This window comes from Phoxinus phoxinus (genome assembly GCF_949152265.1).
Source record: "Phoxinus phoxinus genome assembly, chromosome: 18".
Taxonomy (NCBI): domain Eukaryota; kingdom Metazoa; phylum Chordata; class Actinopteri; order Cypriniformes; family Leuciscidae; genus Phoxinus; species Phoxinus phoxinus.
Window position 1 is genome coordinate 24,573,013 of NC_136893.1, and position 22,610 is coordinate 24,595,622.

General features: G+C 37.7%; 2 protein-coding genes across 7 annotated transcripts in view; one reads left to right on the plus strand and one right to left on the minus strand.

The window, feature by feature from the left end:
• Positions 1–1,296: 1,296 nt before the first annotated feature.
• On the plus strand, positions 1,297–21,058 carry LOC306985359 (2-epi-5-epi-valiolone synthase). Of its 3 annotated transcripts, none has more exons than XM_079587525.1 (5): positions 1,297–1,515; positions 2,804–3,437; positions 5,050–5,283; positions 5,369–5,621; positions 20,927–21,058. In XM_079587525.1, the coding sequence occupies exons 1-5, from the start codon at positions 1,376–1,378 to the stop codon at positions 20,995–20,997; spliced, it is 1,332 nt and encodes a 443-aa protein (XP_079443651.1). In that variant the 5' UTR covers positions 1,297–1,375; the 3' UTR covers positions 20,998–21,058. The 3 variants fall into 3 exon arrangements, with proteins under 3 accessions (XP_079443651.1, XP_079443650.1, XP_079443652.1); XM_079587524.1 differs by lacking the exon at positions 20,927–21,058 and adding an exon at positions 6,998–7,591; XM_079587526.1 differs by lacking the exon at positions 20,927–21,058 and adding an exon at positions 5,814–5,926.
• The window catches only part of mitfb (melanocyte inducing transcription factor b), an 81,432-nt gene continuing 67,812 nt past the window's right edge, over positions 8,991–22,610 (minus strand). For all 4 annotated transcript variants that reach the window (XM_079587520.1, XM_079587522.1, XM_079587521.1 and 1 more), the window contains 7 exons: positions 22,372–22,470; positions 21,186–21,303; positions 20,972–21,064; positions 17,509–17,565; positions 17,260–17,335; positions 16,974–17,121; positions 8,991–11,665 (listed from right to left, as the gene is read on the minus strand). In XM_079587520.1, coding sequence (XP_079443646.1) covers positions 11,243–11,665; positions 16,974–17,121; positions 17,260–17,335; positions 17,509–17,565; positions 20,972–21,064; positions 21,186–21,303; positions 22,372–22,470 — 1,014 coding nt within the window. In that variant the 3' untranslated portion in view covers positions 8,991–11,242. The remainder of the gene's footprint in view (positions 11,666–16,973; positions 17,122–17,259; positions 17,336–17,508; positions 17,566–20,971; positions 21,065–21,185; positions 21,304–22,371; positions 22,471–22,610) is intronic.

The window sequence follows — 22,610 nt, forward strand, 5'->3', positions numbered from 1 at the left end:
GCTGGTCAAGATGGTCTCCTAGACTGGCCAAGCTGGTATTTATCTGGTTTTAGCTTGTCAAGATGGTTTTATAGCCTGGCCAAGCTGGTGTTTATCTGCTTTTAGCTGGTCAAGATGGTCTCCTAGCCTGGCCAAGCTGCCGTTTATCTGGTTTTAGCTGGTCAAGATGGTTTTATAGCCTGGCCAAGCTGGTATTTATCTGGTTTTAGCTGGTCAAGATGGTCTCCTAGCCTGGCCAAGCCGCCGTTTATCTGGTTTTAGCTGGTCAAGATGGTCTCATAGCCTTGCCAAGCTGGTGTTCATCTGGTTTTAGCTGGTCTTCAAGCCTGGCCAAGCTGGTATTAATCTGGTTTTAGCTGGTCATTTAAATGGGACTACAAATGTTGTCAGGAACATTAGGCATCATCAAGAGGTAAACTCATTTTTACACTAATCTATAAGAGTGGTGTAGTCCGTTTCCTACTTTTAGCTCTTTACCTCTTTCGGTTGGATTTAGGCTTCAAAATTATCTTGGACAAAATGGGTAAGAATCAAACTTTTGCTGTCACATATTTTATTTTCTGCAATAATCTAAAATCTAATGACAAAATACTATTGTTTTTTCCCCAGGTTAACCAGGGTGATACTAATTTACAGGTTTGGCCCTCAAAATGTGATCTTTGCAGCACTTATGAAATTTTTTAAAAAGTCAACTTTGATGCCCTCTGGAGGGCAATATGGGCAGCACTTCATAAACCTCAAATGTTACTGATCCAGCAGACTCGGCCTGTGTAGTCAGTGAACTGTAAACCATTAATGTCTGTCAAATGGAACTAATTATCCTGCATGAATAAAAAAAAAAACTAAAAAAAAAAACTCTTTGTAGTCTGTAATGTGTGCCAATTACATCAGTAATACAGAAAGACATCTGTTGGTATTCATATTCAATGGCTGTGGCTCAGCTATAGTTGATGTACATACATATATATATGATGGTTTAATCAAACTTGTAGGCTCATAAAAAAACAAATATCCCCTCCAGACATCTATTCTGGCCACTACTCTATGCACTACTTGTTGCAGGGGTGTACCAATACTTTTACAGAATTTTCTGTAAAAATGACAGGATTCTTTTTTTTTTTTTACAATGTTGAGAACATACAAAACTTCAGCCAGAAAAGGCCTCCTGTCTCAGCCAGGACTCAAACCGGAGACTTCTTGCTGCGAGGCGACAGTGCTGCCAACAATGTCACCCTCCATACAGATCCTTTAATGTGAATCTATTTATAGTGTGCCTCCAGTTCCACCCTCTCCGTCACCTCAGCAGTGGCTTTAGTTACTGTTGTACACTTGGCACGAGTCGGCAAGAGGCCAACTTTCACTTTTCACCTTCAATATGTCTTATACTTCAAAAATCAGTGACAGTGTCTGTGATGATGATGTGGCTGAATTCAGATTGGTGTGTGTGGACTCTACATGGAGCAGACAGACTGCAGACTGTGAGTGTGTCGAGGGACGGCCGTCAGACGCCAAGATGTGAGTACACACACCGATTAATTACCACTCTCTCAGCCTGGACCTACTGCAATATAAGCGTCTGAAGCATTTTAATTTTTTCAAATATACAAATATAGTAAATAAAGTACGAAAGAATAAGAAACATGTTTCATCCCTTATTCCTCAGGTTTATAATGATGTCTTTAATCAGTTAACGTTAAAGTCTGTAGTGAGCGGCTTACTTCATGTTTGAATGCTTTTCTATTTTAAGAGCTAACCTTACAGTTGGAAAGTATGAGGTCAAATTTACAGTGTGTGTGTGTGTGTGTTACCGTCTGTAGTCTTTTCTCAACAGTTGTCTAATACATATTTTGTATCTTACAAAAGTGGTGCTGGTACCATGCTTTAATATAGGCCATGATTATCATATTCACATGCCATATTTACATGGTATTCCAAAGAATGACATGGCACCACCTATGTCCAAAATCATGGGTTTACCATAATATTATGTGAAAAACAAAACCCTTTAAAACAGAGGTATGTGTTCAAATAACATGGTATTACCATGTAAATAAATATGTTATCCCCCAACAAACATGGTAAGACAGCAGCACATAGTACAAAAAGTAGTTAACGATATGAGCAAAAAACACGGTGTTATAATATACAACAATCAATCCCTTGTGAAAAATAAGTGCACTCAATTGTATTGAATTTGTACTTGTAATATAGCTACTTCATAATATATATGATATTATATTTTTAAAAACTGAACTTGCATGTAATATAATATTAAAAGAGAGCACACTTTCATGATTATGTTTCTTACTTCTAATTATTTATATATGTTTTAATATTCTTTTGTCATGCTTTAAAGTTCACTTATTTTAATATGTTGATTAATGTATTAAAGCACATACTTGTTTATATATTTTTAACTGTACTGTTATTCAACATTATTACAAGTTAATATACGTTGAAATGTATTCATTACAAATGTTTAATTACAAATAACCTACACTAAAAACACAAGTTTCAATAGAATTAACAATAACGTTTATTTTAGTAAACCATAAATGCGTGTCAGTACATTCAGCAGTAACTTGAACCAGTCCTTCAAAAGTCCCACTTATAGGTTAAAAAAGCCCTCTAAACTAACAGCATTTATCATTTTAAAATATAATCTATTCTCATTTAACTGCAATTGACATGCAATTAAATGAATGTAAACTATACATTTCACAAGTATCGTTTTAAGTGTACTTGTTTTTGTTAGTGATATGCAGCTTATACTGAATAAATGATGGATAACCTGCCTCCACAGTTATGAGTCTTCCACAGAAGATGGAGTCACATGGACAGTGGTCAGTCCAATCGTCTTCACCTATCGAGTCATTCAAAGTGAGAGGCTTCTGGATGCAAGCAATGACACCTTAATGTTCGGCCATATCTCCAACCCTACGGAGATTCAAGCCCTCAAGAACAACAGCAAAGTGATGAAGCGATTCATTGTGATTGACGAGACCGTTAATGATCTTTACGGCTCTCGGGTTGCAGCGTATTTCGAAGCGAGAGGGGTGACGTACAAGATCCTTCACTTACCCACAACCGAGGAGAACAAGTCTATGGCACTCGTGACCAGTATCTTGGAGGAGGTCCATAAATTTGGAATTGACCGCCGGACGGAGCCCATTATCGCTATTGGTGGCGGCGTGTGCCTGGATATCGCGGGTCTCGCCGCATCTCTGTATCGCAGACGCACTCCGTATATTCGTGTCCCTACAACTCTGTTGGCTTACATAGATGCCAGTGTAGGGGCAAAGACGGGGGTCAATTTTGCCAACTGTAAAAATAAGCTAGGGTCCTACATACCCCCCGTGGCAACGTTCCTGGACAGGACTTTCCTGTGCACTCTTCCACGCCGCCATATTTCTAATGGAATGGCAGAGATGTTGAAGGTGCACATTTGTAAATTAATGTATTTATAATTATAATGTATTTATACAGTTGTCTAAAACACCGACTTCGGTACCAAGTCTGTACTGAAATTGTAAAAATGTGACGGTACCAGCATTTCACTCTAGCATTTTGAGCACTTTTAAACGGATTCTTAAACACCTCTGATCATATATGTCTCTGATTGGCCATTGTGTTGACGCACTCAACATATACGTCTCTGATTGGCCATTGTGTTGATGAGCTCAACATACAGTATATGTCTCTGATTGGCCATTGTATTGATGAGCTCAACATACAGTATATGTCTCTGATTAACCATTGTGTTGATGCGCTCAGCATATACGTCTCTGATTGGCCATTGTGTTGATGCGCTCAGCATATACGTCTCTGATTGGCCATTGTGTTGACGCGCTCAACATATATACAGTATGTCTATGATTGGCCATTGTGTTGACGCGCTCAACATATACGTCTTTGATTGGCCATTGTGTTGACACGCTCAACATATATACAGTATGTCTATGATTGGCCATTGTGTTGATGCGCTCAGCATATACGTCTCTGATTGGCCATTGTGTTGACGCGCTCAACATATATACAGTATGTCTATGATTGGCCATTGTGTTTATGCGCTCAGCATATATGTCTATGATTGGCCATTGTGTTGACGCGCTCACCATATATGTCTCTGATTGGCCATTGTGTTGATGCGCTCAGCATATATGTCTCTGATTGGCCATTGTGTTGACGCGCTCACCATATATGTCTCTTATTGGCCATTGTGTTGTGCTCAACATATACATCTCTGATTGGCCATTTGATCAACGCTTCAAAAACATGTTTCACGCTTACACAGATACAAACAGGAGCGTTTAAAAGTAGCGTCTATCATCATATATATAGGGATCCGCTGATAGACTTCTGCTTTTAGATGCTCCCGTGTGTATCTGTAAAAGCGCTCGGTAAAGAGTGTCAAAGCTGTCATTGTAGCCAATCACAGATATACTGTATGTTGAGCGCATCAACACAATGGCCAATCAGAGATATATATGTTGAGCGCGTGAACACAATGGCCAATCAGAGACATATCAAGTCAAGTCTTTATTTGTCATTGCATAAATACAGTGTATTAACACAACGAAATTACAAGTGCTACTCCAGATCAGTGCTTTTTTAAACAAACACACACAAACACACACACACACACACACACACATATGTGTAAAATATATGTAGATCGTGTCAACACAATGGCCAATCAGAAACATATATGTTGAGCGCGTCAACACAATGGCCAATCAGAGACATATATGTAGATCGTGACAACACAATGGCCAATCACTGACATATATGTTGAGCACAATGGCCAATCACAGACATATATGTAGATCGCGTCAACACAATGGCCAATCAGAGGTGTTTAAGAATCCGTTCAACAACAGCGCTCAAAATGCTAGAGGGAAATGCTGGTATCGTCACATTTTTTAAATTTCAGTACCGAAGTCGGTACTTTTTGACAATTCTAACCCAGACTTTTGAATGGTAGTTTATTCTGACATTATTGAAGTCTAATTGAGGTCTTGTTTCACCAATACTAGTGATCCTCTACAGATGGCGCTGATGAAACACAAAGGACTCTTTGAACTTTTGCAGAAGGAGGGCAGAAGTTTGTTGGACTCAAGGTTCCAACCGAGAATCCATGAAAATGTGCATTTGGATGCAGCGTGTGTGTCCACTAGACTGGCCATTGAAACCATGCTGGAGGAGCTTGCCCCAAACCTGTGGGAGGATGACCTGGACAGGCTGGTGGACTTTGGCCATATCATCAGTCCAGAGCTTGAAATGGTTCTACATATTAAGACTTAAAACTAAAGTTGCACATTGTGTATCACAGTCTAGAATTAATCTAACTGGAGTTTCTTTGATACAGAAAGTACTTCCTGCGCTTTTGCATGGAGAAGCGGTGAACATTGACATGGCCTTCATGGTCTATGTGGCTCATGAAAGGGGCTTTCTGACAGAAGAGGAGAAAAGACGTATCATTGTGTGTATGCAGAGTCTAGAGCTTCCAGTGTGGCATTCAGACTGCACTCTGGATCTAGTACAGAAGTCTCTTACTGAGCGACTCAAGCACTCCGGTGGACTTCTGAGAATGCCTCTGCCGACAGCACTGGGAAGAGCAAGTATGTCAAATATAAATAGAACAGCTTTTTCCCCCTCAAACATTAAAGGTGCATTCCGTAGTTTGGAGCTAATTGTTAAAGTTTTACACATTTAAGAAATAAATTTTGTTTTTGTAAAGAGTCATGTGAATGGTAAGCAAGCTCGTTTTGAGCATGTGGTAAGAAAAGGGACATTTTCGTGAACAGCTTTAGCCAGGACAGAACACAAAAAACCGGGACAACATATGTCTGTTCAACCTGACAGAAAAAAATAAAAATCAGTACGCTTTCACAAGGTGGGAAGATTAGCTGACAGATAAAATCCTGAGTAGTGATGCCCAAGATTCTTCTTATTTGTTGAACAGGTAAGATGATTCATTATTGTAAAAACCGCTCTCTAAAACTCACTGCAATCAGTGTAATTTATACATAAAATTATCCTGCTGAAATAGATGGCAGTGCAGTGTCTAACACCGCTGTGGTATCATACACAAATATCATGCTAACGCTAGCTAAAAAACTTCTGAAGACACCTTGAATGTAGACTGAAGATGATGAAAAGATTAGTGTATTATTGAAAGTCATATGTTCGGCTTAGCTGTTTTACTCTACACATCCTAGCTGCCATGTTGAGATCGCAAGGCCAGCTGAATACACTTTAGCTCCATTACCTCCATTATCAGACACTTTTAGGTGTGGAAGAAAACTAATCATGGTAAAATAGGCCTGTATATGAGAGGTTCCGGGTTCAAATCCCGGACGAGCCCCCACTTGTTACAAATTGTTATCTTTTTAAAAAAGTCCCGCTCTCACTCACAATACACCCAAACACTTTTATAGTGCAAGAAATAAATTTTTATATATATATATATATATATAAAAATAAATAAAAATAAGGAGCAACGTAAATTTAGGGGCAAGGCCAAAATAAATAACAAAACAGTAACACAGAATTCAGGTAATAAACAAAATGACAAACGCTTCCATCCCTAACTTTCAAAACCAGGAGAAAAAGGCTCCCACCTCCCTATAAAAACCTTTCATGCGTTTTGGCCATTAATTTACATGACAACGTGAACCGCAGAATTCAAAAGGGTGTACTTTCTTTTTCACAAGACTATGTACTCGCATCAAAAAATAAGTACAATGTACTTTTTGGGTCCATGTTGTATTTCAAAACACTTTAGATGCTGTTGAGGCGGACACGGTTAAGGTTTGGTGGTATGGGCATGTTTAAGAGCGGGTTAAGAGGTAAAGGGAAGGGTAATTATAGCAAAATTATGACATATGCAGGTATTTTATAAGTACAATGTAAAAACATGTATGTACACAATAAGTGCATTATATCAAATGATTAGTTAAAAGACAATTAATATAACGTTTTTTATACCCTACAGGAATCTTCAATGACCTAGAAGACAGCATTGTGTGTCGAGCATTTAAGAGATGGTGCGATGAACACTGCGAAACTGCCATGAAACCACAATCACACAATGGAAACGCCTGATTGCATTCTTAAACCAAGATGCACAATGAAATACACCATATCATGAATTAAAAACTCCGGAAATTGTGAAAACCACTCAGTTTTATTTTAATGTCTGTAACATTTTCATTCCCAATACACTTGCCAAGCTTGAATTCCAACAATGAAATGGTCACACAAGTGACCAGCTACTTTCCTCATAAAGCTTCCCGGTAGAAGTCTCACGTTTCAAAACAACAGTTTGAGTGAAAGGTGACTTTCCCAACAGGTGGGCCGTCTTCCAGTGTTGAATTCATAAGAAATAAATGCTTCATAAATTCAACCAAAAATCTACATCTCAAGCTATTGTAAGTCCTTTCTTAAATAATGTTTGGTTAAGCTTAAACAAATATCATACAAAAGTATATTAACAAAACAAAAACCGTCTTTAACTATAGCCAAGACACTTTTATAAAACTGTAAGACCAATCTGTATTTGTTATTAAAAGATGTTTGGTTGAAGTTCAATGGAAGCCTGTTTTAAAGGCACCTTTCATTGACGTCATTGATACATATGCATTCATACAGGAGCCTTGTGCTTTACCTGTCACCTGATTGTCTGAATTATTGCTCAGAAAAAAAATTGCAACAGCCAGTTTTGCTATAAATCCACAATGAGATACGTAACAGTTTCACTGCATATTTAGACTTCACTTGGAATTTGGCAACGTTTTAGTAGTCAACACTGTGTAACATTACATTCAGAGGACAACTTTCAGTAGTTTGTCTAGTAGGCAAAGGAGTTTATATTATACACTATTCTTGAAAGTTGTGTAGTGCTTCAAGACACCACAGGTTTAAGCCAGAATACAAAACCGATCAAGTCTCGAGTCGAACCCAAGTTTAAATGAACCCTACTAAGAGACTGCTGGGTTCCACAGTTTAAGACTAAGTCTAAAATCACATAAATAGAAGAGAACGCTTCATTTAAAGGGATAGTTCACACACAAATGAAAATGATCATTTCCTTACTCTCTTGTTGCTCCAAACCAAGTGTTCCACACATCTCTAGAAAAGTGAAGCCAAAGCATTTAGATCGCCCCCTGGTGGCTCGCTGCAGGATAGGTCATAAATCCCGCCCTCTCCATGAAAACGAATGGGACGTGTGACAATAACACTTAAAAAAAAATAAGTAATTTTAGGAAGTTTTTATCACGCTGACGTATGCCCAAGTGTTACGAATGGCGTACTCGGCACGTCAACGGCCAGTTCTGGGATATTTTGGCTTCATTGTTCTCCAGTGGGAGGAAGTGGAGACACGTCATCCATCTTTTTTTTACCGTCTGTGCTCCAAAGCCACTTAAATACATTTAGGTTTAACTGTCCTTTTTGGAAACTAAAAATCCCAGTCCCCATTGACTTTCACTGTGTGGAAAAGAGCAGCGTGAACTCTCTGCTAAACATCTCTTTTTTTTTTACAGGTCACACAGGTTTGGATTGACACGAGGATGTGTAAATGATTGGTGTGAACTATTGCTTTAAGTTGCAGGTTTGTAATATAAGGCACTTTACAGTGATCTGACTATGTTACCTACACTAAACTCTTACAACATCTTTCCATGAAACGGGTTGATTTCTCAACTGAAAGTTATCTTTGCATAGTTCTATGAAACAACACGTTATAGTTTCATCTACATGATCATTATAGTGGCACAAATTGGATGCTACTCAAAGGCAAACATCAGTACATCTGAGTTGAGCACTTTCAAACAGTAGAAATATACAGTAACAGTACAGCTTATTATTACAAACATAGTCAGTCATTTACACCGTGTAAGAATTAAAAAACCCAAACAAAATACGTTTTGGTATTTTACAAATACCAAATGTTAGAACAAAATATAAAATGTTTTTTTTTTTTTTTTAAGGTATGATCTTTCTTCCAGTGTTTTTGCCAATACAAAACATAAAAAATCCCAGATCTTTCTCCATAATTTTATATACATAAAAAAAAAAAAAAAAATACAACAGAAAACCTGGAGCATTTTATTTACAATGTATGGCATATTCAAACAGAATTTAATAATTAAAATGTTAGATCAAAATGATAAAGTTTTTAAGGGTAATATAATCTGAAGTTTGAAATATTACTTGATTATTCCTTTAGGCATCAAATGTGTGTTAATAGATTTCTTCACATTCTTATGGATTATTTCATGCGATGCATTGCGTTAAAATGCATCCTCTGGGTATCTTAAGAAATGCATGAGGTGAACACCGTTTGCATAATTATATAGGCACTGCATATGATGACAAGAACAGTTCTGAAAACTGCAGGGTTAAATCTGAATATTGCTTATTGCTTGGCACATTTCACAGGACATTTGAAAGTCAGTTGGAAACGCTGTGTGAAAACCGTCTCTCCACGCATGCATGACAATTCTCTGAAGAGTTTAGCATGGCAATGGATATGACAATGTTAATGTATTTGGTCTCGGTGGAATAGATCTGCTACGCAAGTCCAAAGACTTGCTACTGTCAATACATACACAGGCAAAGCAGATCTATACAGGTGGAGCTGGGGAAGGTGGAGGGTTTCAGAGGAACTATTTAAATGTTGAGCAGCAAGCTCATTGGCTGCATTGCGACATGAACCAATCAGCTTGTGCCGTGTAGTTAACAACGTTATTGTCAGCAGGTTGCCTTAAGGACTCATTCGCCTGCATCAACTTGGTATTTCTTCAGATCGATTGGTATTATTTAAAGATTATTCCACAAATCTATGAAAGATTAAATGTAACAAATCTAAGTGAAATTCTCAAAAACGTGAATAAATTAATACTGAGAGAATATTGGCATTGATTAATAATTGAGTGAAATAAGTCAGCTGTTTCGGGTCATCCTGATAGCAAACACACTTTGTCTAGACATCTAGTGGTTAAGTGCGTTTTCATTGTCATGGCGACGGAGAGTGACAGTCGCGCAAGCCAATCACTTGTTTCGTCCCGGTAGGAATTAATGAGCTGTGTTTTTTGAAGATTAAATACACTATAGTCACTCAATTTTTATACTCTCTTTTTCAAAGTACTTACATTTTAATTATGTATTGGTATATAAAGACAGTTTAAGCCAATTTGAAAAAAAGTTCTTTAGACAATTCTGACCTACACAACCTTTAACATAATTTTCAATTATTCTTTTTAATCTTTTCAAGTGCATCTCGTGGGAGGTTGTGTTTACTGGGCAACTGTTGCCTATTATCTACATATGATAAAAGGGAAGCATTATGCTTAAATTATTCCTTTAAAAGGATATACATATATATATATATAAAAGAGAAATATTTTTCTAAACTGTGCGCAAACATGCTAATGTACAACCCCCCCACCCAAATTGAATCAACATTCGAGTGCACTTTTATATTGAGTGCAGGTAAGACGTCAGAATCCGGAAAACTAATTTGCCGCTGGTTCCCTTGATATTTTCCTATGGGGTTTGTCAATTTATGAGTAAAATAAGGTCTGAGGTAACCATAACTTGACGATACTTGCAAATTTTGCTCAAAAACGTGCACTGCACTCACTCACACCCCAAACTGTCTTATCTAGTTACTTGTCAAAAACTTACATTTTCAAAAAATAACCATAACTGCTTCAAATTTAGCTTTTTCGGTATGGGTGTTTGTAATTCACATGTAGAACAATGCCTTAAGTGGTATCCTAAGTAAAGCATTTTTAAGTAAAGTATCTTCAAGTTATGTTTTCCTTATTTTATACATTGAAAAACCCTATCATAAAAACCTATAGGAAAATCTCGAGGGAACTAGAAATGAGTCTTCTGGGTTCGACGTCATCCCTGCACCGCTCTATTATCCCAACGTTGATTCAATTATATTCTAAATACACCTATGCCAAGTTACAAAAATCAATCATTTTATGATACTGACCTTGATTATTGTGATATTAAGCATAATCTGAATTATTATACCACAATGAATTTTGGGTAGACAAAATGGGATACGGGTAAAATACAATAAAATAAAGTGTAAACATAAAAAAATAATATTACTTTGCACTTGACAAAACGGGCCGTGCTTCCTCTTCAGCAATCCCAAGCATCAGTTGCGTTATTGGAAAAACGCAACGACCAGCGGCCCTAAACGAAGGTTTTCGCTGTACTAACAAACATGCTCGTTTTCCTCCATGTTCACGCTGTCCTTACGGCTTCTGTCATTCGAGGCTCCGGACGAGACGGAGGTGAGAAGTGGGTCGCTTGTTGCTACAGACGACAATGTGTCGTCCATCAGGATGTCGTCAAGTTTAGCGGCATTTGCCTTAGAAATGAGACCATAAGCCCCCGTGTCAGCAGAAGCGCTAGAGCCTGTACCGTGGCAGTCGTTAAAGGTGATTGTACCGTCGTTAAGGTCTAGGGTGCTGGAGCGGCCCATGCCAGGGCAAGAGGGGTGCGTGTGCGGGTACATGTCCTGGCTGCAGTCCCCCAGGCCCGTCTCCTGCTTTATGCCCCGGGCTGCTAGATCTGATGGACAGAGTGTAGACGAGGCGACGGCCAGACCATGAGCACGAGCCTGCATTTCCAACTCCTGGATTAACATTGAGCAATGGACAGACAACAAAACATTAACTGTAACATAAACTGTAATTAACTTTACAGCCACATTGAAATCAAAACTGACTATTCTTATATTTTATAGAATATCTACGGTGGCCAAGAGAGCTCAACGAGCTGCAACTTAAGAAAACACATGCAAATAGATAACACACCAGCAAATTAAGAAAACATCATCAGTTTAACGACACATGTGCTACGCAACCAAATACAGAAATGCACTGCACATACTCACAACTCACAATTTTGTTTATTTTAACATCATGATTCCTGATTGTATATGCGTTGAGTATTTCCAGTTCGCTTCTGTATTTGGTTGCGTTGTGAGTATTAGCAGCGCGTTTTTCTATTTGGTTGTGTTGTGAGTTTCTGTCAGGACCACTATCATCAAATACGGATGACCATTAGCATATAGTTTGGATTGGCGGTTTGGTTCTGTTCTGGGCGAGAACTCCCTGCGCATCCATGCAGCCGAGCATAGATAAGGGCAGGGAGAGCAGCAGGGAGAACAGCAACATGAATGTATTGCAGATATCATTAAAGTCAATATTTGAATGTGCAACATAATTCAAGAATTTAGTCTGATTCAAAGGGGAATCAGAACGACAAATCCTGACTGGATGAGAGGTGGAGCTGGGGAGGGAGGAGGGTAATGAGCTCCCGAGAAACACGATAGCAGCTGATAATACTGAAGGAGCTTATATATGTATGCAGTGATAGGCGTCGTATTCCTTTAGGTAGACGTGGATCAGCTGAGAGTCAGCTGATGCAAGCTTGATTAACGTGACCTGCCAGAACTAACGCTACGCTTGATATTAGCAGTGCGTTTCTGTATTTGTTTGTGTTGTGATTATTTGCAGCGTGTTTCTGTATTTGTTTGCGTAGTGAGTATTAGCAGCGTTTTTTTGTATTTGGTTGCATCGTGAGTATTAGCAGTGCGTTTCTGTATTTGGTTGCATTGTGAGAATTAGCTTCGCGTTTCTGTATTTGCTTGCATTGTGAGAATTAGCTTCGCGTTTCTGTATTTGGTTGCATTGTGAGAATTAGCTTCGCGTTTCTGTATTTGGTTGCATTGTGAGTATTTGCAGTGTGTTTCTTTATTTGGTTGCATTGTGAGAATTAGCTTCGCGTTTCTGTATTTGGTTGCATCGTGATTATTAGCAGTGCGTTTCTGTATTTGGTTGCATCGTGAGTATTTGCAGCGCGTTTCTGTATTTGGTTGCATTGAGTAAGCTATTAGATATTAGAATTTCATATAAATAAAAGATGTACGACTTGTGTTTCTAAATGGCATGCAATTCATTTTTAAATATATTGTATGGTTGGAGAAAATGTTGTATTACTGTTACTAGAAATAAAGCTTGTTCTGATTACGCTATGTTAGCCACTTGACAAAATAGTGTTGTCTCTGAGGCACAAACATGTTACTCGCAGTAAATCAAGAGATTCAAACAATAAGAATTTCCACGTTGAGCGAGTATATATCGATGATTCGTTTTTCTGGCGATAAATGTATCCAAACAGTTGTTGACCTGTCTAGTAAAACATAATATATTCAAGCATTTTTTGGGTTTTAATGGTTTCTACAAAAGTAAAACGGAAATCAAGGGTAACGCGGACGCATTGCGGCACAATGACACTGACCGTTACACTGGTTAAAATAGCTGATTTCTCTGGATTTAAACATTTGAAACATTTGTGAAAATGTAAGTAGTACACACATCAACAAAATATATAATATTGTTCTAGTGGTTTTTGGATATTTTAATCCAAAAACTTTACATATTGTGCCTTTAAAATAATTGTTTTAATAATATTTTTTCATGAGAAGTGCGCTTATTTTGATGTGTTGACTAACATAGTAAAGCACATGTAAAGTACTTGATTATAATTTAAACTGTAGTGTGTTATTCCATATTTAAAGTTAATATATTTTAAATGTACTAAATTGCAACTTCATTCATACAAATGTTTAATTACTAGGGCCGTCAAGTGATTACATTTTTTTATCTAATTAATTACATGATGTGCCGAATAATTAATCTAACTAATCGCAAAAAATTATCTCAAGTCATTATTGTGTTAAATGAGAAAAGCATCAAATAGACATTACAAAATGTAGCTTTAGAAAGAAATATTTTATTTGGTTCAACAGAATTTATTACACAAACTTTTAGGCTACAACGGCCATGATTTTTTTAAATCTGAATTGATATTTAGATATATTTACAGACAAAAACAGTTTTGGTTACCAACATTCTTCATAATATCTTCTATGTTCTGCAAAAGAAAGAAAGTCATACAGGTATAAGACGACACGAGAGTGAGGAAATGTAAATAAACATAATCATAATTTTTGGGCAAACTATCCCCAAAATATGAAATCACTTTTTTAATGAAATGATACTTAAGATAAGTAACTAAACAGGCGGTAACATTTACAGGCGGTAAATGTCTAAATGAGTAAGTCATTGAATCATTCATCCCTTCGATTTGTTCAAATGGCTGATTCATTCAGGAATGAAGTCATTAGGTGTGTTCGGCTTGAAGCGGCGCTGCACAGACAGATCAGTCAACAGGTGAAACTCCAAAAATTTGAATACTGTGCAAAAGTTCATTAATTTCAGTAATGTAACTTAAAAGGTGGAACTAATATATTATATAGACTCATTACATGCAAAGTGAAATATTTCAAGCCTTTATTTGTTATAATTTTGATGATTATGGCTTACAGCTTATGAAAACCTTCTCACAATATTCTAATTTTGAATTTGGGGTTTTCATAAACTGTTAGCCATAATCATCACAATTACCGTACATATTATCGGAGTATAAGTCGCATCAGTCAAAAAATGCGTCATAAAGAGGAAATAAACATATATAAGTCCCACTGGGCTATACGTCGCATTTATTTAGAAATTTATTTCACAAAATCCAAGACCAAGAACAAACATTTAATCTGGAAAGGCAAGTTATTCAGCTCCACAACAGCACACAGAACAACAGGCTGAATAGGTGTCCGGCATGTTAGTGTAACACATTAACAGTTATTCAGCTACACAACAGCATAAAGAACATATACCTGGGATGCTGAATAGGCTAAATTAACATTAGCCAGCGAGTCCAACAAGTTACCGGTAAGCAAGTTCACCAAGCTCCCGATCTCACTCGTCATCACTGAATACATTGAGTTCCTCCTCGGTGTCGCTTCTGAACAACTCCGCTAGCTAGAGCGCCCTCTCGCGGCTGTAGACGGTAATGTTTTCTCTCGGTTCATCTCAGTCTGAATTAATTTTGATATATAAGTCGCACCTGACTATAAGTCGCAGGACCAGTCAAACAATGAAAAAAAGTGTGACTTATAGTCCGGAAAATACGGTATAACAAATAAAGGCTTGAAATATCTCACTTTGCATGTAATGAGTCTATATAATATATTAGTTTCACCTTTTAAGTTGATTTACTGACATAAATTAACTTTTGCACGATATTCAAATTTTTCGAGAATCGATTCACCTGTATGACATTAAAGTACCGTGAGAGCGATTAAAGAGGCTCTGTATGCATTCGATTCGCTCTCTCGCGGTACTTTGATGTCACATACCGTTCGCTCTGCGCAGCACCATTTCAAGTTGAACACACCTAATGGCTCTCTTTATGAACGGGCCATTGAATCATTGGTTCACCCGACTGATTCGCTCAAACCGCGGATTAATTCAGAAACGAAACGCCGCTGTGTGTAGCTCAGAGACGCACGACAGTTCAACTCTGGCTTTATACTGTAGGTAATATTTTTGTTGGAAAAAACGGACAGTATTGTGTCTAAAATATAACATAATATTAACTTCTTATTTATTGAAGTGTTGTGTAAAATCAGGGAAGAACGGTGGCTCAGTGTTAGCGCTGATGCCTCACAACAAGAAGATCCCCGGTGTGTGTGTGTGTGTGTGTGTGTGTGTGTGTGTGTGTGTGTTTCCCTGTGATGGACTGTCCATCTGTCCAGGGTGCTTTCCCCTGCCTTTGGACTAAGAAACTGGGATAGGCTCCAGCCCTATGACCCAAGAAGGTCATATAAGGATTATTGAATGAATGAAATGTATAGAATTAGCATTCGTGCTAATCGGAATAAAAACAGCACTCGTGTGACATTGCTTAACTATGTCAGATGATATTCAGTAAATATGAGACAAAAACCCATACAGGGGAATCGTTGCACTGACATCCTGAATTCTAGAGTGATTCTTGCCTGAGTTGTTGCCTGAATGAAATGTAAATGATTAGCTACATAGATCTGGGGCAGGACAGGTGCTCTAAATTATTTGAACGTGTTATTTTTCCATAACTAATTAATTAAATGAACGCATTAAATTGACAGCCCATGAAATTACAAATATACATGATTATAATACATGTCATACAAGTTTCAATAGAAATTACATTTAAGTATATTTTAGTTTACATTAATGCTTGTCAGTACATGCGGCAGTACACTTTAACCATATATTAATAATAAAAAAATAGAATTATGAAATAAAGATGTACTTAATTGTGTTAAAAAGCTAGTACTAGCTTTTTTAATTTAATAAAAAAGTACAGCTAATTTAATTTAATATAATTTTAAACTATAATACATTTTCATTTTATTAACTTGCATTTAGGAACACTTAACCCTTGAGTTACTTTAAGAATTTTTTTTTCTTTTTCAGTTTAGATTTTTTTATGATTTTGCCTGTGTTAATGCCAACTTCATAAATTTTGGCACAGGTGTGTATTTTTTATTGGAATTTTACTATTTCACCTCCATTTCATTTACAAAATAAATAAGTAATAATTGCACTAGGTACACAAAATAGTTCCACTCAGGACCTAAAGGACCAAAATATCCCCATTGAAACCTATTAAAACTGCAATTTTTAATTCCAGGGCCATTTAACTATAAAATGACGCAATCTTTGTTGACCGGCTTTCATTCTGTTGGCAAGGCTTTCTCAAATTTGGAACACGACTTGTTTAGATTTATGACTTTGATTTTCTAGCAGTTTTAGAGTTCAACATGTTTTATAAAATATATATTTTCTCTCTCTCTCTCTCTCTCTCTCTCTCTCTCTCTCTCTCTCTCTCTCTCTCTAACTTTTTAAAATTGAAGCACAAGGGTGGAGTATATTCTTTTAAAGTATATAATAAGTACTCTTTTCCACAAGGGTGATTCTGGTCAAAGTGCTGTTTCTCTAGATGGTGTACCGGCCGCGGTGTTGTCCAGGCTGGGGTCTGTCTGAACTGACCTGTATCCGCAGGATCAGGTGACGGTTGGCGTGCTCCAGCTTCTTCTGACGGTTCTCCAGCTCTTTGCTGCGCTGCTGCTCTCTCTGAAGTTTCCTGATGTAATCCACAGAGGCCTTAAGAATAGTGCCCTTGTTCCAACGCATGTCCCTGAGGAACACAAGCACGTCCTCAGCTGACAACAGCACATCTGATAGTACTCTCTATGAACAGCATCGGCAGCAATAATAGCATGTATTCATCTGGTTTATGTGTAACTGCGTATCCACTGAGCATCAGTGTCCTTACGGGTCATTTGATCTCGGAATCATGGTCCCCAGCTCTTTGATTCGATCGTTGATGTTGAATCTCCGTCGCCTCTCAACTGAAACGGACGAAACATGCATGTTATACTACACAAAACACATTTAGGGTTCACTTACAGAGTGTGTGGGACACAGACAAAAAACGTTGCAATTTTTTCTTATTTTTGCAAACTGAGGGACGAGTCAAAATGACTGTCTTTGGTAATTGCTTCCGTCTTGTTTTGAAACTCACTTAAGTTATGGTTGTCCTTTTTTTGCCTTTCCTTCGCGAGAGCGCGAACTTCTGCCCCTAAAAAAGACAAAGGGAGGTGAGAGGAGAAACTGAAAGCAGGACTTTATTTATTTCACAGATGTGAAATTGGCACCCTTGAAATGTCACTGCAGTCGACTTATTTTCTCCAACCCAAATCTCTTTTCCACAAAATCTAGATCACTTCCTCTACAGAATATGACCAACGATTTTCTTTTTGGCTGCACTTGGAATAAAATACCATGCTCTGCATACCCAAGCCATTTCTAGGCTCACTAATTAATAATAACATTATAAATTGCGATAAATTGAGGTGTACCATAAAGCTTACATGATAAAAATGTTGGTATTACGAATGCATCTGTCCGTCATTAATTTAACAATTTGACAAATGACAGTAATTTTCTTCAAATCTGCCAGTTACAGTGTTTTGGGAAGCGGATCCACAGCAGCTTTAGCGCCTACGCTCTTATGTATCGTCATCATTGTCCCGCGTTCTCAGTGCCCACCTGCCATGGTGTTTCTTATTTGTGCAAATGTGACATTGATTTAATACAACAGCTCAATAAATAAGAAGTCGATATTGTGATATATTTTACGGCTCGTTTCCAGCGAGTGTAACGGTACAGTACAGTACACAATCATTTCTGTTTCGGTGCTCAGAAGTTGGGAATGGTACCAAAATACCAAACCGCACCACTCTTTTGGGACCCTCCGTTGTGGTGCCTAGCACAGTAGTCCAGTCCCTGAAGGGTGGAGCTAGACTCACTGCAGATCGTTGATTGGTTGACAGAAAATCGCCACTTGCACGTGCTACAAGGGAATGACAACACAATGTTTTTTTGTCTTGCGACAAAGCAAGAACAAGATCTGCGGTATGTCCTCCATTGTTTACTGTGTCGCTTTCTTCTTCGCGCGAGAATGACGTCGGTCGCTACTTTCCGGCATACACCACGTCTATCAAGTAATGGCACCATTGGCGGTGGAAACGCAAGCCGGATCAGGGTTTACCGTCACGAATCGCACTGTACCGTACCGCTTGGTGGAAACGAGCCATAAGTCACAATATTGCCTATTTTTGCTAATTTTTTCCAACAAAAATACCACCTGTAAAGCCAGAGCTTTATGAATGAATCAGTGTTCTGACCAAATCAATCGAGTGAACCACTGGTTCAATGACCCATTCATAAAGAGAGCCGTTTACTTCATTCCTGAACAGTGTTGTGTGTAACGCATTACGCGTCCCTAACTACAAAGTAACGCGTTACAGTAACGTAACTACTTTTTCCAGGTAAAAAGTAGTGTAACGCGCTACTACTGAAAATTTGTAATTTTCAAAGTGTAACTAAAAAACGTACCCGTATTTTCCGGACTATAAGTCACTTTTTTTCATAGTTTGGCTGGTCCTGCGACTTATAGTCAGGTGCGACTTATACATAAAAATTAATTCAGACTGAGATGAACAGAGAGAAAACATTACCGTCTACAGCCGCGAGAGGGCGCTCTAGTTAGCGGAGTTGTTCAGAAGCGACACCGAGGAAGAACTCAATGGATTCAGTGTTGTGGAATGAGATCGGGAGCTTGGTGAACTTGCTTACCGGTAACTTGTTGGACTCGCTGGCTAATGTTAATTTAGCCTATTCAGCCTCTTTATGTTCTTTATGCTGTTGTGTCGCTGAATAACAGTTAATGTGTTACGATAACACACCGGACACCTATTCAGCCTGTTGTTCTGTGTGCTATTGTGGAGCTGAATAACTTGCCTTTCCAGATTAAATGTCTGTTCTTAGTCTTGGATTTTGTGAAATAAATTTCTAAATAAATGTGACTTATAGTCCAGTGCGACTTATATATGTTTATTTCCTCTTCATGACGCATTTTTTGACTGATGCGACTTATACTCCGGAGCGACTTATAGTCCGGAAAATACGGTAGTTCCTTTTTCAATTCACCGCAATGTTACTTTTCCCAGGGACAGATTTGACAGCGACACTGCCTTCTCCGCTGCGAGCTTGCGCAATAGTCCAAGATCCACACGGTATGTGACAGAGCAATCAAGGCAAGCGAGAAGCAGCCAACGGTAACTTTTGAGGGATGGAGGTATTCCCACTACCATTCAGATGCGAAAGAGAGCTCAGTTCAGTATAGCGGTCTGTGTGCGCACAGAAAACCGTACTACCGCGTCGCCACTCTTATTCAGATCTATCCATATGTCTGCTCTTCTCTTTCTCACAGACGTTTACATTTTTGATACAGTTTTTCATAGTTTTATGAGACATGCATCAAGCGCATGCCAACTCTAGTCACGCCGGGTAGAGCAGCACGTTACGACTCAAATGTGCGCATCCACCATGAAATCAGCCGGACATCAGTTCTGACTGATCTCTTCCCAAATCGTCCCTAACAAAAATGTCAATAGATTTTAGTTTTTCGTCTGGTTTTTATTTAGTTATCATCTCGGTTTCGTCTGTGAAAAAATGTCATTGACAAAAATAATGACGAAAATTATTCGTCAACTAAATTAACACTGCTAGGCATATGCCTAGCCATTTCTTCATAAATATAATTTTTTTTGATAAATGCATTATGCCTCCCTTGATAGAGTGAGTCGTGTGTCCGGAAAACTAAGCTTATCTTCTATATCATTTTGTCCTAGGCTATCAAGACGCGATCGGCGATGTGTGACACGCGATGTGTCGCACATTTAGGAACAGATATTGGGTTCTGCCCAGTCAAGCAACATAAAAGTAACGAGTAATGTAAAAAGTTACTTTCCACAGGGGGTAACTAAGTAAAGTAACGGATTACTTTTTTTAAGAGTTACGAGCTACACTACTTTACACTAAAGTAGTGTACTACAAGAGTACACTACTTTTAAAAGTAACTCCCCCAACACTGTTCCTGAATGAATCAGCCGTTAGAACGAATCTAATGAATTATTCAATGACTTACTCATTTACCGTCGTCACCTAATGGCAGTTTTAGTTTCTTATTTAGAGTATCACTTCATAAAAAAAAGAGTCATATTTTGGGGATAGTTTGTCCAAAAATGAACGATATTATGAATGTTGGTAACCAAAACTGTTTTTGTCTGTAAATATATCTAAATACCAATTCAAAATCATGACCGTTGTTGCCTAAAAGTGATGTGTGTAATAAATTAATTGATGAATCAAATGTTTGATGCTTTTCTCATTTAAATGACTTTTCTTTTTGGGGGTAATTTCTCAGCCAAATTTGATGTGCGATTATTTAATTGGCACATCACGTAATTAATTAGATTAGATCATGAAATTAAATATATACGCACATACACACATTTAACTTTACACATCTTATGTACTTAAAATGAGCATGTTCATGTGTAAATCAAATCCATTAAACTGTTATTATGTTCCAGAGATGGCCCAGTCATGCAGGAAAGGAGAGGAGCCGTTGAACGCACCCACAGGAAACCCTTCAGGCCTCTGATAGTTCTCGAAGTTGCTACAGGAGCTGGGCTTGTCCATCATGTGCATCATCGCTGGAGATGGAGTAACTGTGTGTAGCATATGAGAATAAGTCATATCACCATTCACATGACATTTCAGCAAAGTTCATCACATTCCAGCACATCCTCAAAATATCGACTCATCCGTTGTTAAATAAACGACACTTACCAGAGAATTCCCTTTTAATGTTGGGCAGGTTAGCAGGGCACGAGTTACTAATGGAGAGTCCGGGAGGAGGCATCCCTGGGTTACTGTACAGGTCCAAGAGGTTCCCCGACACGGGAATCTAGAAACACAAGACCATATACATATCATAGTCTCATTTTACTGAAGTGTGTCATATTGTGAAGCGCATTATGGCTTCACAAGACTCTTCCTGTCCTTTTTTAAGCTTGACATTCTCAATCCCTATTAACTGTCTGTGGAAAACAGCAGCTCGATAAAAAAAGTCACTGCTAATTTGAATACATACTTCTATATATACATACATAGAGTCACTTTTGGAGCGAGAGATCAGGGTTTGGCTGGTTAGCATTGTTAGCCCCTACTGGTAGATGCCGTAACTTTTTTTTTTTTTTTTTAGAAGCAAAATAAAATTAGACATACAATTACAAATATTTCATTATATTAACTGTTTTTTGCGAGCAAACATTTTTTGGAGGCAAAATAATATACAATGACATTTTTTTATTATTATTATATTAACGGTTTACTTTTTTTTCCAAGCAAAATAGTTAAAAGTATAATAAAACAAAATAAAATTATAAATATTTAATTATATTAACTGTTTCTTTGCCAGCAAAATGTAACAAATACATAATTATTGCTATTATATTACTGCAACTTTTTTAGGCTAAATACAATTGAAGTAAGATACAATTAATTCAATATTTCAAGTGGTTTTTTTTGCAGGCAAAATTAAAACATGCATTACTATTATATTAATACTATTTTAGGAAAAAATTAAAAAAATAAATAAAAATAATCAGGTCACACTTTAATTTAGGTTCCAATTCTCACTATTAACAAATCAAAAAAATAAAATACATATTTGTGAAATGTGTGAAAATGATTATCCCTATGGGACAATAAAGACTATCTATCTATCTATATTTCATTGTATTATTACTGTTTTTGCAAGTAAAAAAATTAATTACTTAAAATTAACACTTAAAAACTCCTTCAGTCACTACTGAATGGTTTGGCACAACCCATGTGTTTGTGCCAATCAGCACTATTATTACACAAAATCTGGATGTGTACATGTCCTTCCACATACTCGCGTTAGTATTTACAAGAGCTGAAGATGTAAAAAACGAATAAGGTTATAGAAACAAGTCAAACGTGTGTCTACCGTGTTGGCCATCTGCAGTCCGGGGTCCAAGGACAGTCCCATGATGTCATCATTGTAACTGGATTCCAAACTTATTATGTCATCAATGACATCATCCATCTGAGAGAAATCAAAAGGTCAACAGCTGTCAGAGGTCATCCGCTGAGGTACAGTGCAACATTGTGAAGTGAAGTATCTAGTGTGCTGGAAATAACACAACAGTTCAAATCCATCCCTTTCCTACGCTGAAAATCACTCGG